This window comes from Rhizopus delemar, genomic scaffold, assembly GCF_000149305.1.
Source record: "Rhizopus delemar RA 99-880 supercont3.12 genomic scaffold, whole genome shotgun sequence".
In the NCBI taxonomy this organism is placed as follows: domain Eukaryota; kingdom Fungi; phylum Mucoromycota; class Mucoromycetes; order Mucorales; family Rhizopodaceae; genus Rhizopus; species Rhizopus delemar.
This window is the reverse complement of record NW_027137838.1, coordinates 1,027,123-1,044,233: the sequence shown is the minus strand read 5'-3', so window position 1 is coordinate 1,044,233 and position 17,111 is coordinate 1,027,123. Positions and strand designations below refer to the sequence as shown.

At 35.2% G+C, this 17,111-nt stretch overlaps 7 protein-coding genes across 7 annotated transcripts; 6 read left to right on the top strand and 1 right to left on the bottom strand.

Moving 5' to 3' along the window:
* Nucleotides 1–686: 686 nt before the first annotated feature.
* RO3G_13681 (uncharacterized protein) lies at nucleotides 687–1,660 on the top strand (the record flags this gene model as incomplete). The annotated part of the gene is made up of 2 exons (XM_067668265.1): nucleotides 687–1,395; nucleotides 1,521–1,660. 2 exons carry the CDS (start codon nucleotides 687–689, stop codon nucleotides 1,658–1,660), a joined length of 849 nt encoding a protein of 282 aa, XP_067524366.1.
* Nucleotides 1,661–2,649: 989 nt separating this feature from the next.
* On the bottom strand, nucleotides 2,650–2,802 carry RO3G_13680 (uncharacterized protein; the record flags this gene model as incomplete). Its single annotated transcript, XM_067668264.1, has 1 exon — nucleotides 2,650–2,802. One exon carries the CDS (start codon nucleotides 2,800–2,802, stop codon nucleotides 2,650–2,652), a length of 153 nt encoding a protein of 50 aa, XP_067524365.1.
* A 1,098-nt stretch (nucleotides 2,803–3,900) lies between these two features.
* RO3G_13679 (uncharacterized protein) lies at nucleotides 3,901–4,584 on the top strand (the record flags this gene model as incomplete). Its single annotated transcript, XM_067668263.1, has 1 exon — nucleotides 3,901–4,584. One exon carries the CDS (start codon nucleotides 3,901–3,903, stop codon nucleotides 4,582–4,584), a length of 684 nt encoding a protein of 227 aa, XP_067524364.1.
* Nucleotides 4,585–6,974: 2,390 nt separating this feature from the next.
* Nucleotides 6,975–8,184, top strand: RO3G_13678 (uncharacterized protein; the record flags this gene model as incomplete). The annotated part of the gene is made up of 6 exons (XM_067668262.1): nucleotides 6,975–7,156; nucleotides 7,195–7,284; nucleotides 7,330–7,686; nucleotides 7,834–7,919; nucleotides 7,968–8,052; nucleotides 8,097–8,184. The coding sequence occupies 6 exons, from the start codon at nucleotides 6,975–6,977 to the stop codon at nucleotides 8,182–8,184; spliced, it is 888 nt and encodes a 295-aa protein (XP_067524363.1).
* Nucleotides 8,185–8,371: 187 nt separating this feature from the next.
* RO3G_13677 (uncharacterized protein) lies at nucleotides 8,372–9,311 on the top strand (the record flags this gene model as incomplete). The annotated part of the gene is made up of 3 exons (XM_067668261.1): nucleotides 8,372–8,585; nucleotides 8,702–8,913; nucleotides 8,976–9,311. 3 exons carry the CDS (start codon nucleotides 8,372–8,374, stop codon nucleotides 9,309–9,311), a joined length of 762 nt encoding a protein of 253 aa, XP_067524362.1.
* Nucleotides 9,312–10,086: 775 nt separating this feature from the next.
* RO3G_13676 (uncharacterized protein) lies at nucleotides 10,087–10,593 on the top strand (the record flags this gene model as incomplete). The annotated part of the gene is made up of 2 exons (XM_067668260.1): nucleotides 10,087–10,145; nucleotides 10,443–10,593. 2 exons carry the CDS (start codon nucleotides 10,087–10,089, stop codon nucleotides 10,591–10,593), a joined length of 210 nt encoding a protein of 69 aa, XP_067524361.1.
* Nucleotides 10,594–13,569: 2,976 nt separating this feature from the next.
* Nucleotides 13,570–13,761, top strand: RO3G_13675 (uncharacterized protein; the record flags this gene model as incomplete). Its single annotated transcript, XM_067668259.1, has 1 exon — nucleotides 13,570–13,761. The coding sequence occupies one exon, from the start codon at nucleotides 13,570–13,572 to the stop codon at nucleotides 13,759–13,761; it is 192 nt and encodes a 63-aa protein (XP_067524360.1).
* Nucleotides 13,762–17,111: the final 3,350 nt, after the last annotated feature.

The window sequence follows — 17,111 nt, the reverse complement described above, 5'->3', positions numbered from 1 at the left end:
TAAAGGCTTTATATACAGTATGATTCAAAGAATCAGATTTTTATAACTCTAGCTTTGTTCATACTCTATACTGTCTTTCATTCTTGTATATTAGCAGTGATTTATGTCCTATCTCGTTTCATTGTTGACCTAAATAATCTTCAGAAAATAAAATAAAAAAAACTCCAAGGAAAAAGCGAAAAGTGAAAAGTGAAAAGTGGGAAGATCAATTGCTGTAAAGTAGCTCAATAAGCTATATACATGTTAAATTCATCTACTATCCAAAACTGCATTCTAAAGAATGTTTAGTGTACATGCGTCTAACCCCAAAATGACAAGTATAAAGACGCTTTATGATTCTTGCTGGTTTAGAGAGGAGATTGAAATAGTATTCATTATACACACTCTAATTTTCTTCAGTGAAAGAAAATTGAATATTTTACTAAGGTTTCTTTCCCCAATTTTAACGCGATTTACACTATGTGGAAAAATTATTCGCGCGTTTTATAAAAAAAAATAGCGTACTTTTTAAATAAAAAATCACACATCAAACAAAATCAATACGACTGTTGACGAAGCGAAGACGAAAAATGTGGTACAGGCTCCAAGAGCCGCGCTTTATTTTCCTTTTTTAATAATATATATACTAAATAAACTTTATAATCCCCTTTTCCCTTTATACCTTCAAAAGCCGCACATTCGTGGAAATGACCAATGAGGGAAATGGACTCAATCTTACCCCAGAACAAATTGACGCACTCTATGCTGAGTTTGCTAGAAGACAAGCTCAGGAACAAGAAGAAAAACAAGGAAGAAACAACCTTCCAGTGGAAATCATTACCGAGCTGGACAACGTTACAGAGCAACAACAAGAAGAAAATTTCAAGCGTTTCAGAAGGGACACAAAACGATATGAACAGGGAAAATGGACAACTCCTGAGAGAATCAATAGTGAGCTATACAGAGAAATCGGCAAGCATAAATCCGACACCTCTGATGTTATCTCGAAGATATACGAGATCACTGAAACCACTCGTTTTCAAGCCAAAGTGGCAACAGAGATATTTGAACAACTCCAATATGTCCTCCAACAGGCCGCCAGTTTGGACGAAGCTAGAACGATTATCCACCGAACTACAGAGCAAAGCAAACGCTTGGCAATCTTTGGACTCTCTCAAGCCAAGAACCAAGAACGAATTGCAAAAAATTACGCAATCGACGCACTCAATATCCCAGCCAGTATCAGATATCTGGTACCCAAAAAAGAAAATTACAAATCCACTAACGCCTTTAGTGATGAATTCCTGCAAACCCTCTCACAAGCTAGATTCGAGCAAGAGCTCTTGCAAAGACAATCAGCAAACAACAACAGATCCAGAGGCCGTGGAAACAACTATGGCAACAATGCAAGATCACGTGGATACCGAGGAAGAGGAAGAGGCTCTTTTTTTGGAAGACGGGGCTCGAGTGGAGGCCCCAGCACGTCACACAATTCAACGAACAACAGCAACAACCAAAACAACAACAATACTCAATCTCAGCAATAAACCACGTAAACGAAGAATCCACAAAGCCAAAAATCGAAGTTCAGCACTACAGCACTCCTTCCGACGGTATCAAACCCGGAGGAAGACTTCAACACTTTTATCAAGAATGGACTCAAACAACTACCCATCGATAGCCTTTGTCAGTAGTCAGAGATGGTTATCAAATTCAATTCAACTCAACGCCTCAACCTTGGCGACTCAAAACGATTCAACTCAATCCAATGGAACAACAAGCAGACAAAGAGGCAGTACAGAAATTTCTGCAAGCAGACATTATCGAAGTTTCCCCTTCTCAGAGTACGGATTACCTGTCAAATTTTTTCACGATCCAAGAACCAACAAAACGAAGACCGATTTTGGATTGTCAGAAGATCAACAATTATATCCAATGCCAGCATTTCAAAATGGAAGGAATCCCAGCTCTCAGAGAAATAATGGAAAAAAACGATTACATATGCAAGTTAGACTTAAAAGATGCATACGTAGTAGTAGGCCATCATCCTCAATCTCGCAAATACTTAACCTTCATGAATCAAGGAGTAGTATATCAATACAAGACCCTGGCGTTTGGTATGAGTGTGAGCCCACGTGTTTTTTCAAAAATGATGCGTTTTGAAGTAGAACAATTAAGGAAAGAAGGGATTCGATTTGTTTACTACCTGGACGATGTCTGCCTGCTAGCCAAGACGAAGGAAGAGATGAGTCAAGTCAGTTCAAGAGTAATAAACCATTTGACATCCTTAGGATTTTTGATAAATCAAGAAAAAAGCATATTAACGCCATTGCACAAACAGGAGTTTCTAGGCTTTGTATTCAATTCGGTCAAAATGGAGATTACAGTACCAGTCAAGAAAATCAACAAGTTGATCAGTCGAATCAAACAAGCTCTCCAGACACGGACAAGATCCTACAGATGGTATGCCAGCCTAATTGGAAAAATGACATCCATGATTCCGGCAATTGGGGAGGCTTTATTACATATCCGACATTTGCAGAGAGATTTAGCACACAGCTTACATCTACATCACCAGAGATGGGAAGCACCTTTTCTCCTTTCGAACAACAGTCGCACAGAGTTGACATGGTGGTTGACTTATGTGACCGACAAGAATGGTTTACCAATTCAACGGATAGACAATCCAACACCAGCAATTATGATCCACGTAGATGCATCCGATATAGCTTGGGGAGTAAGTTCACCAGAAATCGAAACAACCGGATATTGGACCGACGAGGAAAAGACACAATCTATCAACGTTCGGGAGTTATCAGCCATTTTGTTCGCACTTCAACTGCACGGGGAAAAATACAAAAACAAAACAATAAAAATCTATACAGACAATATTACCGCTCTAAAATTCGTAACCAAGTCCGGAGGTACCTCATCCACAACATTACAACAACTGGCAGTGGAAATACAAGATTTATGCAATTACTACAATCTGAAGGTAGAATATCAACATATTCCAAGAATAGAGAATATTCAGGCCGACAACCTAAGTCGAACAACGATCAAGAGTCCTCTGTACGAAGCTCAAATACCGAAGAAGATCTTCAACATACTCAATCATCAATGGGGACCATTGAAAATAGATGCATTTGCATCGCGGACAAATCACCAACTTCCTCGATTTTGGAGTCTGCGCCCCGAACCGGCAGCGATAGCCCTCGATGCCTTCAGCCAACCGTGGGAAAAGACAGGAAGGTATCTGTTTCCACCTTGGAAACCCATTCCACAAGTAATCCAGCAAATCAAGCGACAGAAGATCCAATCCGCAGTTCTAGTGACACCACTGTGGACGACACAACATTGGTTTCCGATGGTATTGCGATTGAAACGATTAGCAAAACCGATAACGTTCAAGCTTCAACAATGGAAAATGATCGCATGGAAGTTATCAGGAAGAAACGCAAGAACGATGGATTAAAGGATGATGAGATAGAATTTTTGAATCACGTTATACGTAGGAACACAAATAGAGTATACAATATGGGATGGCGAAAATGGGAAACTTGGTGTGCAGATCAAGACCCAAAAATCAATTCTCAAGAATACAATACCGACAACGTATTCAGATTTCTAATGGACAACCGCAAATATTCGGTACAACATCTCAATGGAATAAGATCAGCAATAGCCTCTGTGTTTAAGATAATTCATCCCGATCAACCACCTTTAGCCCAACAAGAAAAAATAGTACAATTTTTCCAAGCTAAACGACACCAAGAAATACGCATACCAGCAGATACAGATTTAAAGACTTGGGACACTGACATCCTCACAAAATACATAAAGACAACCTGGGCAAATAACGACAGTTTGTCACTCTTTGAATTGCAACTGAAAACGATAGTACTACTCTGTTTGGCAACCATGGCAAGACCAAGGTCAGATATTGGACGTCTGGAATATCGAAACATTCACTTCAGAAAAGAAAATAATCAAGCTGTTTCGGTTATCATTCACTTTGTAGAAGCCAAAGAAACCAACATGAAATCAACACAACTTGGGCTGATTGAGGATTGTGAAGTTTGTCCGACTACAACGTTATATGAATTTATCCAGAAAACGGCGAACATTCGAAAGACACTACCACATGATCACACGCTTTTCTTAACTTATTTGGAAAATGAGGATAAAGCAACAACTTCAGTAAGACCATCAACGGTGGCAAATTGGATAAAATCGATTATGGCCAAGGCAGGAATTGACACAACCAAATATAAGGCACACTCGATCAGGTCCGTTTCGAGTACCAAAGCTGTCGAGAAATCAAATACTATACAAGAAGTCAAGCAACATGCCAACTGGAGCAGTAACGCAAATACTTTCGAAAAATACTATTACAAGCCAAGAGCACAAGGGTCATCAAGTACCAAGGTAGCCAATTCAATTTTTTCACTTACGACGAACCATACCACATTTGAAGACGGAGCGGAGTCAAGGAGGATTATTGTAGGCACGACCAACAATACGACTGTTGACGAAGCGAAGACGAAAAATGTGGTACACCCGCCCTCTTGGTATCAAGCTCTTTTGAAGAAACATTTTGGTTAACCCTCCCTATATAAAAAAAAAATTGAATATGAATACACGACATTTGAAGGTATAAAGGGAAAAGGGGATTATAAAGTTTATTTAGTATATATATTATTAAAAAAGGAAAATAAAGCGCGGCTCTTGGAGCCTGTACCACATTTTTCGCCTTCGCTTCGTCAACAGGCGTAATTGATTTGTTTGATGTCAGAATTCTTATTTAAAAAGCACGCTATTTTTTTTATAAAATGCGCGAATAATTTTTCCACACAGTGTATCTATTTTAATTTTTTTCTAATATTTATAGGAAAAAGGATTGAGATTAAAGAAATGCAATAAAAAAGGTTTACAAAAGGTTGGAATTTAGATGAAGGAGAGTAGATAGAATGGACTCGAAGCTTTTGAAGAGCAATCACCTCAAGAAATGCAACAAGAAGTTGATTTGAATGTAGGCAATTGTGATAATGATGTAAGAAGCTCTTTTTGCTTCTCAAAAAGCAAACAAGTCTGTAAAGAGGGGTGAGAGAGAAAAACGAAAACGAAAAGAAGCCAAAAGACAGTCCAGAATAATAAGGTGTTTCCCTTGTTATTTATTCAACAAACAAATGATTTTTTTTAAAAAAAAAAAAAAAAAAAAAAAAAAAAAACCCGGAAAGGAAACGAGGAACAGGTTAATAAGAATGGAAAAGAAGAGCTAAAAAAAAAGTTAGAATAGAAGAAAAGAATACAAAGCCAAAGCACATGACACACAGCAAACATCATCAAAAGATGTAGATTCGGATAGAGCAATGCCACTTTTGTGAAATAAAGCGGTTGACACAAATGATGTGGTTGAGCAGTGAAAATGCAGAATATATCTTGAAGCGATCCTGTAAGGATGTTTTAGAACATGAGTCAATTTTTGTTTGTAGGAAGAGATGAATATGAACAATTCAATTAACGTCTATAATGGGAAAAGGAAAACACTGGTTTATAAAGAAAGTGGTTATTATTAGACCATTTTATTGGTAACATCCTTTTAAGCTCTTCCTTATGGACTTATTTATAGTAAAACGATGGCCTTTTAGAGCTTTATTTTACAATAATTTTTTTCATTTTTAAAGGGCATAATCATTGCAGCAGCTTGAGATAATGCAGATGCCTTGTGGCAGCAGAGATTTTTCTTTCTTGATGATAGATAATTATAAAAGCGCTCTCAGTGTATGGCTTGCAGATAAAGGCATTTCTGAGAAAGGATATTGCTTGAAATATCCTCGTTGTAATCTTCTATTGATGTACTGAATTTATTTCCTCACCCCTTCATTTCTTGATCTATTCTAATGCTGGTGATGACTAGAAAACCGATGGTAGTCATTCTTATCATCAATTACCCTGAATTGACTTAGATAACAGTAGCAGCAAGGTTCCTATAAAGGATAGCTCCAGGCTCTTCTTTTGCAATAAGCATGCAATGCTGTCAGTCAGTCATACATCTCTATGGTGAGCATATGCAACCTTTGCTATCCATCAATCAAAAGTGTACCTGAAGATATGTTTACCAATATTACATTTTACATGAAAATATAATACTCAGTCTACATTTGAGAGTTTAAATACATAACTATTCATCTCTTGATCGCTTTCATCCTTCAACACTCTACTAAAAAATCTCCTTGCTGATAATTCAATACAAATTGCCGATATTTGGTTTATGTAGATTCTGTTAGTACAGAAACTTTCATTCTTTAATGTATTTCTTTGTATTGATACAAAAAGTGCCATAATTGCCAATGATTTGATCAATGGTGGTTTGTTTTAATATTCAATAACTTATCATTTGAAGCGTTTTGCTTGTAGCATTTTACTGTAAGCTCATTGGAAATGACATCATGAAATGCTCTCATTCGAGTTAAAGCGAATTGATAAGACACTGTTGAAATCAACATGAGCCAGTGTTGATGGATTTATGTAACATTTCAATTTTCAAATCGAAATGGATATTGCACTCTATTCATACAGTACAATAAATTAAAGTTTGAAAGCGTACAGATCGAATAAGATACAAATAAACATGTTTATATTTCTTCAGAATATGTCCAACTACCTCCCTAATCCCTTGCTTACATCATTTTTTTTTGACACTTGAGATGGGATACAACCACACACTATCTCCCGTGACACCTCAGCGTGAAGATATCGTCACAGTGTTTAAAAAGAACTTTTTTTGTCAATTCTACTCATTCTAAAACTGTCTTTTTTTTTCCATGACACAAACTTTCTTTCTGCATCAAACCTTTATGCTTTTCTTTTTCCTTTTTTATTTACTAAAAAAGGAGTCTATTGCAGTCAATTTCTAAACTAGCAAAAAAAAAAAAAAAAGGTATTCAAAAGTCACATGTATTTTTTTTTTATTTTTTATCTTTTTTTCTTTAATGATTATGCCACAAACCGAACCAACTCAGGAACAACAATCACAACAACAAGCTGTAGAAGTATCCAAAAGTCAGCAAGAGGCACCAAAAGAACAACAAGAGGAAACCAAAGAGCTTATATTTGAAATAAATGAAAAAGTTTTATGTTATCACGGCCCGTTAATCTATGAAGCAAAAGTAACGTGAAAAAAAAGATATCTTTTTACTGTTTATTAACAAGCTACAAGGTGATGGATAGAAATTGGATGAATGAGGATCCAGAATTACAAGGACCTTATTATTTTGTTCACTACAAAGGCTGGAAAAGGACGTAAGTAATAAAGACGATAGTAACCAAAGTGTTAAAATAAAATAGCTGGGATGAATGGGTACCCGAAACACGTCTTTTACGCTGGTGTGATGAAAATATCAAGATGCAGCTTCGATTGAGAGACCTTTATAGGATGAAGCAAAGTGGGAAAAGTCAAAACACGTATACAGAAGAACTGGGTAAAAGGCGTCGAGATGCTAAACTCGAAAAAGAAGAGGATTATTTAAGAAAACCCGAGATAAAGATTGATATACCAGATGCACTAAAAGGACAATTGGTGGATGATTGGGAAAATGTCACTAAAAATCAACAGTTGGTTACCTTACCAAGAGAGATCACGGTCAACGGTGTCTTGGATCGCTACAAGGTTTACAAGAAGGAAAAGAAAGGAAGTCGCGAATTGTGAGTAGGAAAGTAAAGAGAGTTCTTTTGAGACTAATGATTCATTTGGGGAATTAGAAATGAAGAATTATTAGAAGAAGTATTACATGGTATTCGTATTTATTTTAATAAAGCATTAGGAACTATGCTATTATATCGATTTGAAAGACATCAATACGCTGAGATCATTCGAAAAAACCCAAAAGCAGAACCTGTAGACATCTATGGTGCTGAACATTTATTACGTTTGTTTGGTAATTGAATAACGACAGGTAATGAACTTGTCCTGACATCATTGATAGTACAAATGCCTAGTTTAATTGCTCATACAACCATGGACACAGATGCAGTTCAAGTATTGACAGATTATCTGACAGACATTTTAAGGTAATTCAACCGTGTTTATCCAGTCATCTAACAATCTCGTTTAGATTTATGCAAAAACAGCAAAAACAGTTATTTCAAGCTGAATATGAAAATGCTGTACCCGGTTATGTTGCCTTATCCGAAAGCACATAAAACTTATACATATTCCCTTTTTACCACCACTATAAAATAAACATGGGCCTCTCTTGATCTTGTTTCAGGTTTTTATGTAAAGAAGATCAACCCTCTTTTTTTTGATGCAATAAATGATCCCTGTCGATCGTGGCTTGTTTTTATATTTATAAATATTCTGGAAATATTCACTGTGTGTGTGACAGACATGCGTTTTCCTAATACACTAAAATTCCCACTTAGAGCTGCTTGGGACATCAAAGGGTATCCAACCGAGACTTTGGTATGGCCTGCAAAACAGTCAGTGAATAAAACTATTTTATTCTTTATTCCAGGGAATCCTGGTTTAGTGGAATATTATACTCCATTTCTTCAACGCATTTATGAAAACTCACCTTCACCTCATCTCGAAATTATTGGAGGTAATTTGATTTTAAAAAACAAATAGAATTGACTCATATCAGATCAGTTTCGCACAAGGGTCACTCTGTGAATTATCGTGCAGAAACAGCAAAAGACACTACGCTTTATTCTCTAGAGGATCAAATCCAGCATAAAATAGACTGTTTAGATACGCTGGCAGAAGAAAACGACCAGGGAACAAGGTTCATTTTGATAGGCCACTCGATAGGCTCTTATATTTCAGCTGAGGTATTGAAAAAGAGACCCGAGCAGGGTATCATACGAGTGATCGCTCTTTTCCCCACCTTGAGAGATATCGGTGTGACACCCAATGGGATTTACATCACAGTAAGTCAGCATTCTCTTTTTTTAATCATACACTTTATTTAACAAAAAAAAAAAAAAAAAAGAAACTTGTCAATTGGATTCCTACCTCTGCTTTTGGTATAGCGGGTTCCTTGGTTTCTTGGTTATCTCCTCCTCTACGTCAATTCCTGGTTGAATCCTTTACAAAACAATCAGGACAAGGCCTTGAAGTCACAGCACATCAGCTACTCCATTCTTCTGTTTTGAAGAATGTGATCACTATGGCACGGTTTGAGATGGATACAGTCAAGGATTTGGATCATGACTTTTACAACCAACATCTCGAAAAGTTTATTATTTATTATTCTGAAAATGACAAATGGGCACCAAGAGATCATTATGATTATATGATGGACCATTTTGAGAAAGGTATTCAATGATAGATAGATTGTGTAATGGCCTTTACTGATGAACATAGGAAATATACATTTATGTGAATTGAATATACCACATGCCTTTTGTTTAGGTAAACAATAGTAATAATCACTTTGATATTCATTAACTATGTGCATGAATAGAACCTAAACACAATGAATACATGGCTGATAAAGTTGGATTTTGGATACAAAATGATCTACACAAAGAATAAAGCTTTTGAAACGCTTCCTACAGATTTGGAAAATAGTCGAATGCTATACAGTAGCTCTTTGAATGTTTTCCATGATGGTTTAATTACAGCTTGTCGTTTTATGAAGCGCTTGTTTTTTCATATGTGATTACCCATATCTGATGAATGAAATTACTTTTTACATCCATCAAGTCTCCTTTCTAATATGAATCATGCTGTTCATTCAGGTCGATTATAATAAACCACCATGTCGAATTGATACCTAAACCTTTCTATATTCTAACGAATTCTCTCTCACATCTTGCATCTAAGAAAGAGGTTGCATAGAGGGTCATTCACTAGGTTTTCAAACACTTTTGATTACGATATAACGCATAAAAAATGAGCCAATAAAGCGATAGAAGGCAGGAAATTTACATCCTTTATACAGTAAAGTTACGGCTAACAAGCATCACATAGCACACAGTGCTATCATTGTTACAATCAGAGCCGTACTGTCTATCCATGCAACATAAAAGGGGATATAAACGCTTGCAAAGTAGATAAGATTATTTGACTTTTAAAATTATTTAGGCTGAATGTAAAATATGTTTGAAAATTCAGAACCAAATTGCTCGTCCCTCTTTTTTTTAATTTCAATTGGAAGGTAAAAATGAAATGATATAAAGTTTATGAAAAAGAATCAATGATTTGAATGGTTTCTAACACTGGCTTGACCTACCCTTTTTTTTTATTTTTTTTAAAATGTACTCTAAAAGAGCAGTCTCTGGTGACAACAGGTCTAAGTTGCCTGAAATAAAAGACGTATCTTTGTTTGCTTACCACATAGCGACGGTGACTGAAGAGATTCATCTTGATAAGCCTTGCTCAAGGCTTTCATTAGGTCAATGCTAGATCTCTGGGTATTTGAGAGGAGCTTATCAAGTCTTTTTTAGATTTTCAGATCTGGTTCTCATCATTCGTCTGCTCCTAGTAGCAAGGAAGGTGATGCTGAGAACAAGGGAAAAGAGTATTTTACTATTCAATCCAACTGTAGACGCAAGCGACTCAATCGGAAATGGCGCATCGTTGTGCCCATGGTCCTCTTTAAATAAAAATAACCGTCTTCTAAACCTTACGCAAAGCAGTAGGAATAAAAAAAAAATGGAAAGCACTTGTCTCTTTCTATCAATGTTTGGTTCATCATGCTCGTCATTATTACAGAATCTAGTTAAAGTCCAGACAATTTTATTTTTGTCTAAACAAAAGTTGACTTTAGATGATGCAAAGCATTGGTTCAGACAGAGCAATAAATCATTTTGAGCATTTTAATTCATATTGGATGCGATGATTGGCTGTTGTCAGTCTGAAGTCAACTTGTTGTACAAAAAGGTACTCTATGGGCAATTAGCTGACAATATATAACATATTTTTTCTTTTTGTGTGTATGTGTGTACTTTTCTTCTCCTGCGCACAATCTAAAACTTTTCTTATCAATAGCATAAACAAGTCAACATCTGGATTATGGTTTATTGATCTCATGTACATCCAAACATGCTCAATGATCATCTGTTATTTCATCGCTGTTTTTTTTTAGGTACTCTAAATAGAGGAATACTGAACAATGTGTTTGTTGGACATCCTTTTCATTTTACCTGCATCTAGCCCATTTCTTGATTTGTTTGTTCAAACCAGACCTCAAGCTACGGTTCATCCATACTGTTTCCTATGTGAAATTGCGCCTTCTTTACGGTTAAAGAGACCACTGATTCAAGAGCAACATAAAATAACATGATTGTCACTCATTTGTTCTTTCAACTAAAGTCTTTCGTAAGTTGCTCTTGTTCTTTTAATATTTCATATGAATAACAACCTGGTTTATGTTTGTTTTGTTCAATGTTAATATTTTTGACGCTCTCATCGATTTCTAAAACTATACACATTTCCCATCCCATCTGACTAGCATAACTGTAAGTTCGATATACTTGTTTTTTCTTGAAAGATATCAGAAGCAAGTAGTTCATCAAAGCCTATGTTTTTGATAAATTTCAAAATTTTAAATAAATGTTCAAACGAAATATAATATACTTATATCATCTTCAATGGATTTATCTCATCCTATTCAATTTATACCACTACTGGTCGCCGTGAAATTTAATTGGCCAAATGCTTTGTTGATATGATTCATTTTTCATTTTATTAGCAAGTGCAAACTTATTTATGAAAGATACTTTACTTTTAGTATTAATATTTTCCACCACTTGAAAGCTCTTTCTCTTACAAAAAAACAAATCATTAGACGAAATGAAATGTCTTCCGACTTGCTTCTTTTTATCAAATTGAATGTCTTTGCTCATTTATGTATTTAAGATGAATATAGTTCCAAGATAGGTTTGTTTGATTGTTAGTATCATTGTTTATAGCAATATTAGTTTTATCAAAATTTTTGATGATCATCAATACATTTCTATTCTACGGAACTCTTTTCTTGTTAAAGCCTTTAGATTTGTAATGTTCACCGCAAGTATGATCTCTAAGTCGTGTTTTTATCATTTCTTCACTAGTGTAAGAGATATTTTTCATTACAAGAAAAGTTGTATTCTATAGTACATTATTGCTATTGGTTTAGTCACCCTTTTCTTTGTTATTATTTGAGTTGAACAAACAGCTTGAACTTGATATTGAATATAATAATCAGCCATGTTATTGGTGGTAATATTGGTTGCATGTTGAATGGCAAGCCTCTTTTCTTTTTAATGATTTCCATATTTCAGCAGATTAATTTTGCATTAATCACTACTTTCATCTTTCCTTATCATGCCACTGTTCAAGTCTTTTCCGTCAATTTCTCGAGATTATATCTAATACCTTACTTTCTTGAGAACAGACGCTTAGATTTCTTCCTAATTACTAATTCTGGCCTTCATTTCTTTTTGTTGTCATACAAATAAAGAGTCAGCAAGGATCTTCTCTTTGTGTCATTGTTCTTGCTTGCATATATTAATTTTCTTAATCAATTGTTTTCAAAATGCAATCTGCAAAAGGAGTGCATGCGGAAACAAATAAAGCTCATCAGACTTCAGTTAAAAATTTGGCAATTCCAGCCTTCACAAATACATCTAGACAATCGGATTCAGAACTAGGAGGATAATAGTATTATCATTATCTTGCTCCATCATCAATCTCCTCTATTTCTATATATCCAACATCAGGCAGATTCATTGTTCACAATGCTTGTTTCAGTAGACATTGTCATAGGCAGGATGATTAACAATAATGAGAAAAACGTATGTAGTGCTATAAGATCTTGTAATAGATCTCTTATTATTCTTTTAGAATAAATCTAAATATTATCCAATCATTCGAAACAAAAAAAGAAGGATCGGGACGACTATGGATTAGAAAGACTTTAATCTGTCAAGAGATTTCATTTGAAGATTATATCTGACTATATCAGTACATGGCTAATAAGGAATCCATCTATTAGCTATAGAATACAAGTGATGCACTACATTCTTACAATTAGAACTTATCAAGCTCATAGGACACATGCTTTGTATACATCAAAGTATCTAATCATGCTAGTACACATCCTTATAGTATGTGCAAAGATATGGCTTAATACTAATAACAATCAAATAAAAGTTGCTTCTCTTATTGATTTGATCATGCTTATCTGTATACATCTATATATACATACTCTAAAAGCAGTATGTCCTAACTAATGCTTACTTGTAACATTTTCATCCCTTTATAGCATATGATAATTATTAAATGTAATTTTTAGACGTCACTTTAAACAACTCTCCTTCTGATTATTCAATTCTTTGCTCAACCGCATTTCCTTTTTAAAAGCTATACAAAAAAGCACTCCTGGGATCTACGTATACCTAATGTACCTTTTTTAGAGCAACTCTCTTTTACTGTCGTGCTTATAAAAAAATGCAACTGTAAACAACTGCTTAGATAAAATTGCAATAAAAGATAACAAGCTGTTCTAGTTTTTTTCATCGGTATATATAAAAGGAGCCTTTTCTTTTTGTTTTTTTTGAAGGATATCATAAAAAAAATAGTCTATTTCACATACAAAAATGCGCTCTACTCTTGTCTTCTTGGGTTTATTCTCTGTCTTTATGCTCGTCTCTTCGCTTCCTTTTGCTGCTTTAGGAAACGGTCAAGCAAATGGCGCCACTAATACTATCCCTGCCGGGTCTACGGGTGGTGGCAATAACGGTCATGGTGGTCATGGGAGTCTTATAAATATTAATGCTGATGTCCTTTAAAATTCCAATTCTTAGGATGTACTCATTCACTAGCTTCCTTCCTTCAATTCACAAAATTCAAGTTCAATTCCGGATATTTTGTAATAATCTTTGTTATTGCGAAAAAATACTAGTCAATAAAGTACAATAAATCAAACTCTTTTTATCATTACATATAATACAAATCTACTTTCTTCATTAAACCGTATGAGATTTGAAATCGAATGGTATTTACTATTTAGACCAGAGGACAAACACAAGGAAGAATAATATATATATGCTTTAATCATCTTACTGGTTTATTGAGCGGAACGTTAAAATAATACAAATAAAAGATAAGTCTACCTTGATCATTGGGTCTCGTTTCTTGGACTTGTCATTTCTGTCTTTAATATCAATGCTTTTATGTTTAATTACCTAGTACAAAATGAAGTCGTTGGCACTTGCTGGCTCACTTCGATTGAACTCTGTGTCTCTTTTTCATATTAAATCCTTTGGGTTGATCATGTTGATCGCAAGTAGAATCTCCAATCTGTAGCATTCCATCAAGGTTGCCGATTTTATCATTTCTCACGAATACAAGAGGTATTCTCTATTTCCAAGAAAAGTTGTGCTCTTTATCTCATTATTGTCATTGATTCAACTACCTTTTACTATTGTCATTTGGGTTGAACAGACAGTTTGAGTGTTATGATCAACCATGCCCTTATGGGTAGGATTATCTACATGTTGAGTGGTAATGATTTTCTTATTACAGCAGATTCATTTTGTATGATGCTCTGCTTTCATCCCTTCTTATCATGTCATCATCTAAGCCTTTTCCGTCCATTTCTCGGGATTGTATCGACCATCTTACTTTCTTGAGAACAGACGCTTGGTTTCTTGCGAATGATGCATTCTAGCCTTTCTTTTTCTCATCCTACAAAAGAGTCAGCAAGGATCTTTTTTCTTTGAGTCAGTGTTCTTGCATATATTCATTTTCTTGTTCAATTGTCTTTAAATGCAATCTGCAAAAGGAGTGCATGCGGAAACAAATAAAGCTCATCAGACTTTAGTTAAAAATTTGGCAATCCCAGTCTTCTCAAATACATTCAGACCACCAGATGCAGAATGAGGGAGGTCATAGTATCATCTTCCTCTTGCTCCATCATCCATCTCCTCTATTTCTATATATCCAGTATCAAGCAGAGTCACTGTTCACAAGGCTTGTTTCAGTAGATATTGTCATTGGCAGAGTGATTAGCAATAAATTGACATTTGAACATTAGCTTTTATGATTACTATGTGCCATGGAGGGATGAAAATGTTACAAGTAAGCATTAGTTAGGACATACTGCTTTTAGAGTATGTATATATAGATGTATACAGATAAGCATGATCAAATCAATAAGAGAAGCAACTTTTATTTGATTGTTATTAGTATTAAGCCATATCTTTGCACATACTATAAGGATGTGTACTAGCATGATTAGATACTTTGATGTATACAAAGCATGTGTCCTATGAGCTTGATAAGTTCTAATTGTAAGAATGTAGTGCATCACTTGTATTCTATAGCTAATAGATGGATTCCTTATTAGCCATGTACTGATATAGTCAGATATAATCTTCAAATGAAATCTCTTGACAGATTAAAGTCTTTCTAATCCATAGTCGTCCCGATCCTTCTTTTTTTGTTTCGAATGATTGGATAATATTTAGATTTATTCTAAAAGAATAATAAGAGATCTATTACAAGGACCTTACAACACTATATATTCTTTTTATTTATTTAATTACTCGATTCTTTGTTCAAACGCATTTCCTTTTTCAAAAGCGATACAAAAAGGCACTTTTGAGATCCAAGTGTACCTAATGTACCTTTTTTAGGATTACTCTCTCTTACTATCGTGCTTGTAAAAAAAATGCAACAAGTAACTGCTTAAAGTTACAATGAAAAAAAAAAAAAAAATCTGCTTTGCATCCCTTCTATCGGCACATATAAAAGATACCTTTTCTTCAATGATCTCGTTATGACCCAATCGTCTATTCAATGTAAAAATGCGCTCGACTCTTTTCTTTGGTTTATTCTCTGCCTTTATGCTTATCTCTTCACTTCCTACTGGGTTGATTACTTTAGGAAAACAACAAAATGATCTAGTAAACAGAGGTATCTTTGCGGTTGTTCCGGTCAAGGCTCCTACTCTTGACGGGGTGAATATGCCTATTAAACGGATGTAGGTGATGTTTCTGTCCCTCATAAAACGCTTCATCTTGGTTTTGGGAATAGAGTGATCCATGGTGTCTCTGACAAGCCTTCTTCCTCTGCTTCATACTATTGACGTCCTCTTTCCGGTACGCTTTCCTCGTCTGAATAGGATCTTTTGAGAGAACACTTGTCAATAAAAACACACGAAACAAAGCATTTTTTATCATTCCATGTCCTACTGGCCTGCTTTCTGCCTTGAATCCTATGAGCCATACAAAAAATCGAATGCGATTGACTCATTGTACAATCTTTTTCCATTTTTCTTACATTGAGAATAGTTTGATAAATAGACTTGTGCTTAGGACTTCTTCTTTATCCTATGACAGTAAAAATAGTTTACTCAAAAGAAAGAGGAGCAAAGAAAAGGCTGAGTGGATGTCAAGATGGGTCTATTGAATGGCAATAGCTACTTTTTGCTTAGACCACATCTGTTAGAGGCATGTTGATACATCATGATCTCAAGCTTTCATTCTGATTAGTCTATCTTTAAGATGGCATCGTTCAGGCTTCATCTCTGCTTTAATTCTGTCAAAGATGAAAGATCGGTTCCATCAATCCATGTTGAAAAAGGAATCGCAAAACTTTTGATATTTTTTCCATAAAGAGAGAGCCTTATTGTCAGGGAGGATATAGACACACTGCTTTTTCTAATTTAAATTTGTAATCTATTCAACTCCCCAGTCATCATCTGATGGACACCTTTTTTAAATATCAAGCTTCCATCACTTGTGCTCTTGTTCTCCTTTTTTTTTTTGAATGCGATGCTTCATTTTTGCTGTAGTAATAAGAAGATTGTATTTTATGAAAGCGACTTTGATAAAAAAAAAGATGGACTGCGTGTATTTAATGAAGAAAAAGAAGGGATTCGATACACTCAATTCAATCGCATTCCCTCTTCATACAGACACCGCGTGTGCTTCTTCATTCGCTTCTTTCGGATGCTGTCAACAACATGCATCTTTCAAGAACTAACATCATCGACGACATGGTTGATACTTTGTATGTGTAGGATGAACAAAGTGAGAAAGAAGAAGAGAGAGATAGGCTGCTCCACTCTCTAGGATGCATTGAATCCCATCTTTTTATGCTTCACATGCTAGCTGCAGCCGGTAATACGGGCGGT